The sequence below is a fragment of the Scomber japonicus genome, chromosome 19 (genome assembly GCF_027409825.1).
Source record: "Scomber japonicus isolate fScoJap1 chromosome 19, fScoJap1.pri, whole genome shotgun sequence".
Classification (NCBI taxonomy): Eukaryota; Metazoa; Chordata; class Actinopteri; order Scombriformes; family Scombridae; genus Scomber; species Scomber japonicus.
Window position 1 is genome coordinate 8,049,892 of NC_070596.1, and position 6,000 is coordinate 8,055,891.

Sequence of the window (6,000 nt, forward strand, 5' to 3'; positions counted from 1 at the left end):
TTCTCTTTTATTGATGCTCACTATGGCTTTGATTTGTTCTCTGCCTTAAAAACTGTCGAGTTTGTCTTTATTGATGTCATATATTGATGCAATGGTATGATTTTCTTTTTATCTTCCTTTTCTTTTGTTCTACAGTGTGAATGCATAGGGTTTCATTTGTAGATATGACACACTTAGAAACTCTTAATATAGCAGTTTAAATGCTATATTATAAAAACTGACTCAGTCCTACTGTGCAGGGTTTAAAATAATGAGTTTTTAACCAATGAGTCGAGGAATCCATTAGAGGATTGAGACAAAAATAATTGCCAACAATCATATTATCATGTAAGCCAAGTAAAAATGCCATCATTGTAAATGGAATATCTTTGAATTTTGTCCAAAGGAGAATGTGATGGTCATTTGTCAGCATTTTCTGACATTCTATAGATTATTTTGTCACTATTTATTGATTCACTGGAAATAATAGCTGAGAGATGAATCGATAATGTAATTGTTGGATGCAGGACTAAAATAATCAAAGCAGGAGAGAGGTTGGACTTGGCAGTATGTAAGTATATTTTATTTACAGTTGTATAAACAAGATAATTCAATGCAAGATCTTTACTGGAAAAGGTAAGAAAAACAAGTGATTCCTCCTTTAAGGGGTTTTGTGTGTGCTGTCATGTCTCTCTCTGTGTGTGTGTGTGTGTGTGTGTGTGTGTGTGTGTGTGTGTGTGTGTGTTGATGCATGCTTGTGTATCACAACTGTTGTGTGTGTGTGTGTGTGTGTGTGTGTAACCTATAATATAAGACATTCTCAGCTGCAGTCATAATACAAGCGCAGTACAATCTCCTCAACCCTCATCTACACTGAATAGACTCTATTTACATTTCATTCAACTTAAATGCATCTGTACTGTACATGGCAAACAACACGCATCCAAGAAAAGAAACCAAAAAAAAAAAAAACAGAAGCACTGATAGTAACACGTAAGCATGCATAGGCCAGAATGAGAATGTGATCAGAGGCAAAGTATTGGTTCAAGTTTAGAAACCAAATTCTGGTTTAGCACATTGACTGATTGTGTGAAAGTGTCGTTATGTCACTTATAAAGACTTTGTAGATACTGCTGTTTTTAAGATTTGTGAAATTAAAAGAAGCGGAGAAGTTAACATGTCTGACTGATGTTATAGAGGTTCTGTTCCTACTTTTTCGTGATAAATCTGAGGTTTTTTTCATCAGTTTGGGAGACCCCTCAGCTTAAAGTGCTTTGCAGTGTCAGCCGGACACCAGAAAGAATGTGATAGTCTTTCAACGAGCAGCAGTGGTTTCTCAGCTCCAGAAAATGGGAAACGGCCTGTTTTTGCATCTAACCAAGACCTGCACAAAAGCTTGCAAGCCTAACAACTCTTTCAATTCACTCGGGTTCCTTCGTGTAAAAGTTCTCTGTGGAAAGGGAGGTTTTGCGCGAAAGATCGAGTGCTGGTTGGATGAAAAACCTGGCCCTTTGATGCAACCCCGTCGAGACTGGAAGTGAGAAAGTCCGCTGCGGCAGGAGAGAGGAAGAGTAAGATAGCGGGGGTCCCCAAACGCAACATGGCTTACGGCTGACGGCGTCTCAAACACGTGGAGATATAAAAAACAGCAGCCTTACTTGAAGCTTTCATCAGATTGCTACTTAATGTGTATCTTAATGTGTTCACCTTCTTATGTCTCATTATACACAGTAGCAACGTTGAACTGAAAACAACAAAAAAAAGAAAAAAAACATGCGTCTGGCTTTTTTTTGGTAAAAAATTAAAGGGGACATTTTTTAAAACAACTGCAGTCTGGAATATAACCTTTAAAATATCAATGATCTATTTCATGATCAATATCATTAAGATACATAAAGCTCTTATTCATATACAAGCATACACATGCTTCCATTATCTTCAATGGTAAACAAGATTAGTCATCTTCTCTCTTTGTTAGTGCCATTATTAGTGCCTCTCAATCAAAGAAATATCTAAAAACTTTGAAAGTGTAGATAAAAACACAAGAAGTTCCTATTAAAAATACTTGATATCCATCGAAGCTTACAGTACTTATCGTATTGCCGCATATGTTAAGAAATACTAAATATTACTATTGTATCTAGGCCCTAATTGCAAGTGATATGTTGAGTACAGTACTTGCACCAAAACTGGTTCATTTAAACTTAACCAAACTAAGCTGGTCAGGAAATCGGAAATAACATCAAACATTAAGTAAATTTCTGTGAGTAAAAGGACAAAAACAAGGTTAAATAAGTCAGCTAATAATATACAGAAGGAAAACGGTTGTATATGTGTGTTGGATTGGTTCTTCTGTGCATGCTCAGGGACCCTACAAACATCTAACGCCAGGTAATCCCAGCTTTGAAAAAAGGTGCAAGTTCAGTGTTTTTTCAGCCACTTGTTCGGTTGGCAGTTTCCTCGAAAGCTGCGTCGGCAGGCGCTGTGAAAATGAAAGCTCCGGCTTCAACGGGCGAAGGGAACCAACCGCTTCCCCTTCCTACTTCCTCGTCACGTTTCCTCTCTCCTCGTTGGGGAGGGGGAGCGAACCTCTGTGTCTCCCTCTCTCTTTTTACACCACAGTGCTGACAGACGGGTCAGACAAGTTGAGTTGGCCCGTGATGTCAGTGGGTGGGTACTGCTGTAGAGGTGAAGAGAAATGGTGGGGGGAAAGGAGTCAAAAAAAAAAGGGAGACACATGAGAGGGTGTCATCTCTTGAGAAAAGCAGCATATGGAAGCTTTGTTGCGACTTAAATCTATACATTCATTTTTTATTTTTTATTTCCGAGAACACTTGTGCTTCATTTCTGAGGAAATGTAGAAGCAGGAGGGTTCTCTAACCCCTCTCAGGCAGACCTCAGGTTGTCCGATTGCTATTTTGTATCTTTTAAAGTTTGGATTTTTGTAAAGAAGTTTGGTTTATGCCTGAGGTGGGCTAGTCGGGGACAGACGTAAGGTCGTGAGAGTCTAGACAACAGCAAATTTGAATCAGACGTCATTTCTTTTTTTTCCGTCCTTACAACATGACTGGGTGATAATTTCCTGCCACGGGTAAAATGGACAGCTCATTTATCTCCCCGCAGTCATTTGTACGCATGCAGACATCTCTAAATTTAGCAGCTTCGGGAGGAGATGATGAATTTCAGCCTGATTTCAAAGTGCTGTTGCATGTGACTCTTACATCCAGCCCCCGTCTTCACTGTGCTTCTTTTTGAAAGCATAGTACGTTGAATAAGAGGCGTCTACAGTGCTGAGAGAGGGGAAAACAAAAAGATCCCGATTCCATGCAGGTGCTTAGTTTCTATGGCGATGGTCATTTTGAGTCTTTTTGAGTCTTGTGTGGTCTGAAAGCAGTAAGCCATGTTTTTTTTTCACAATGCTGAGGCTGCTTTTTCTACTAATGAGCATAAAATACAGAAACCTTATGAAACAATCACTCATTAAATATTGTCAATACAGTCAATTACATCATAATATATAGATTGCGACATGCAGTTTTCTGTTCATGTTTTAAAACACAGGGTTATTCGATGGAGTACTAAACTCATCTGCATTATATAGTCTTTATAATAGGACTAATTTCCAAAATGCCAATCAAATTCCTGACTCACAGCACTGAGTTAGAACCAGTTTCGTAACACCTAAAGTGCAAGACATTTAATACATTATAGATAAAGGTTGTGCATTAATGAATGGCAGAGTCAAAACAGGGAAGAGTCTTGCCTCAGTGTACCTGTCTCACTTTTTTGGTACTTTTTTTTCTCCATTAAGCAAGACCTTACAATTTCAGTTCCTCTCGTTTTAAGCTGCTAGAGCCAATACATTCAAGCATATGAGCTTCAGAAGCTATTATGATGCAACTAACATGCTGACAGATGGGGCGACATCCAGCCTGAATAATAAAAAGGTCTCATTTTTCTAGATAAGCTGAAGTCAGAGTGGATGTCGCTCATCTCCTTGACCCGTGAGTTGCATCATCCGATGGCTTACAGCCCCCATTTAGGTCTCCTCATGTCTTGTACCTTGAGGGCCTGCTAACAGCGCACCCTACTGGGGTCAAGTGGACCAGCAAAAGAGAGACACTTTTCACTGACATCACAACCACAGTTAATGGTTTTAAGGCTTACTTATTCAATACAACTATGGTGAGTCATTTTAATATATATATGGCACAACTACAAAGATTATTTCTACTTGTTCTACTGTTACTACATCTATGATCTATGACAGTTACAGTAAATCGGCATGCTTGCAGAGGGAGAGAGGAGCAGTGTGGCATGTGGGTGAGGGACACTGACACTCAAGTCCATTGATATCCATTAATATAAAAGAAGAACATTTATATAAAATCAAAATAATGGTCAAAGACTGAGGATGGTAAATCTTTCAATTGAAGCATCTTTGTTTTGATTACGCTGAATCCTGTTTTTAAGTTTCCACTTTGAGCCTCTTTTTTTTTTTCTCCACCGGGGCTCTCAAACCAGCATCCGAACCCTCATACAGACATAATAACAATGGCGATCCCACTCTTCTTCTCTTCAAAAGGTGACCAATTCTATTGTGAAACCTCCAGGGGAGAGTAAAATATGGTTTGGTTCAACAGCAGCAACATTAATAATAATAATAAAAAAGAAAAAGACAGTTAAACACAAGATAAAAAGAGAGAGAAAGACAGAGGATCAAATAAAAACACTCTTTGTGACCCATTAGCTGCAATAGGCTATGTCTCCCCTGAGAAACACATTCAAGACACAATGTGAGTACAGAAGCCTTCCACTGAAGGTATCTGTGCTATCTCCAGAGATGATTGTTTTCTTTTCTTTTTGCATTCCTCATGCCAGATTTGGTCAGTGAACAGCTATGTCTGGCGGAGCAGCTGGGCACAAATGATTTTGGGTTCACTGGTTTGTCATTGCACACCGAGCTCGTGGAGTGCAGCCCCCCCCTCCCCCCACCACCACCACCATCCCCAACCGCAACGAGCAGGGCTTTCTCAACTGAACTGTGAAGGAATGGAGCAAACCTGACACTCTCATTGTGCTGCAACAAAGGAGTCAAAGACATATTAAGGTCTGAAGAGTGGTGTGAAAATGAATCTTTTGAAGAAACGGCTTGTATTTAGTGTACGTTTGCCTTGTAACACAGTGAGAGTCTAAGGTTTCACAGAGTGTTTTAGCCCGTAAAGACAAGAATTACAACAAAAACAACAGAAGACTGTCTCCTCCACCTGAAAATATACCCTGAAAGAGGCATGCACAGTTCTGACCACAAGGACACTGAAAAAAAAAACAAGAATTATGACAAAGAAAATATGACAAAGCAAAAAGTAAATCGATTAATAGAAATCCATGAGTGTAATCCTGAAATAGACATGTTGGATAAATAAGACCACACATTTGTTTTCTTCTCAGGAGGACCGGCCATCACGACTACCTTGGAAATGGACTTTGGTACAAAATGACAAAAAAAACCACCAGCGCATGCTTTTCAAACCAAAAGCAAACCAACAGCGGCTGAAACCCAAAGAACGGAGGAAGTGCGGGATTGGTGCAAAGAAAAAGGTGGATATACAAAAGGATCGAGCAGTCAAAACGACGGGACACCAACACAAATATACAAACATACATATACACATACGCTCATGTACGGTACACACACCACAACGCCACCAAGTGGGACACAATCGCCAGAATCCACGTCCAAACCAGAGGCGGGGAAGAAGAGCAGCCCAAGACAAACACACCAACTGGAAGACTGCTTTGCTTTTGTCACGCCCCTTCTCCAGAAGAAAACGCCACTAATCCCGTCCAAAAAACCTCCCCTCCCAGAAAACCCTCCCCCCCAATTCAGAGCCCAGCTCCTGGCCTGGCCTGACCTGAGTTTCTGCACTGATGCCCTTGGGCCTGTTGAGGACCTACAGATGCTAAATGGTGATGGCTGATCGATGGTGAGCTGACAGACACGTGGCAGAGGCAGCGGAG

General features: G+C 40.3%; 1 protein-coding gene across 3 annotated transcripts in view; it reads right to left on the reverse strand.

Annotated features, from left to right (window-relative positions):
* Positions 1-2,590: 2,590 nt before the first annotated feature.
* The window catches only part of grin1a (glutamate receptor, ionotropic, N-methyl D-aspartate 1a), a 33,111-nt gene continuing 29,701 nt past the window's right edge, over positions 2,591-6,000 (reverse strand). For all 3 annotated transcript variants that reach the window (XM_053339899.1, XM_053339898.1, XM_053339897.1), the window contains one exon: positions 2,591-2,659. In XM_053339899.1, the coding sequence (XP_053195874.1) occupies positions 2,591-2,659 (69 nt within the window). The remainder of the gene's footprint in view (positions 2,660-6,000) is intronic.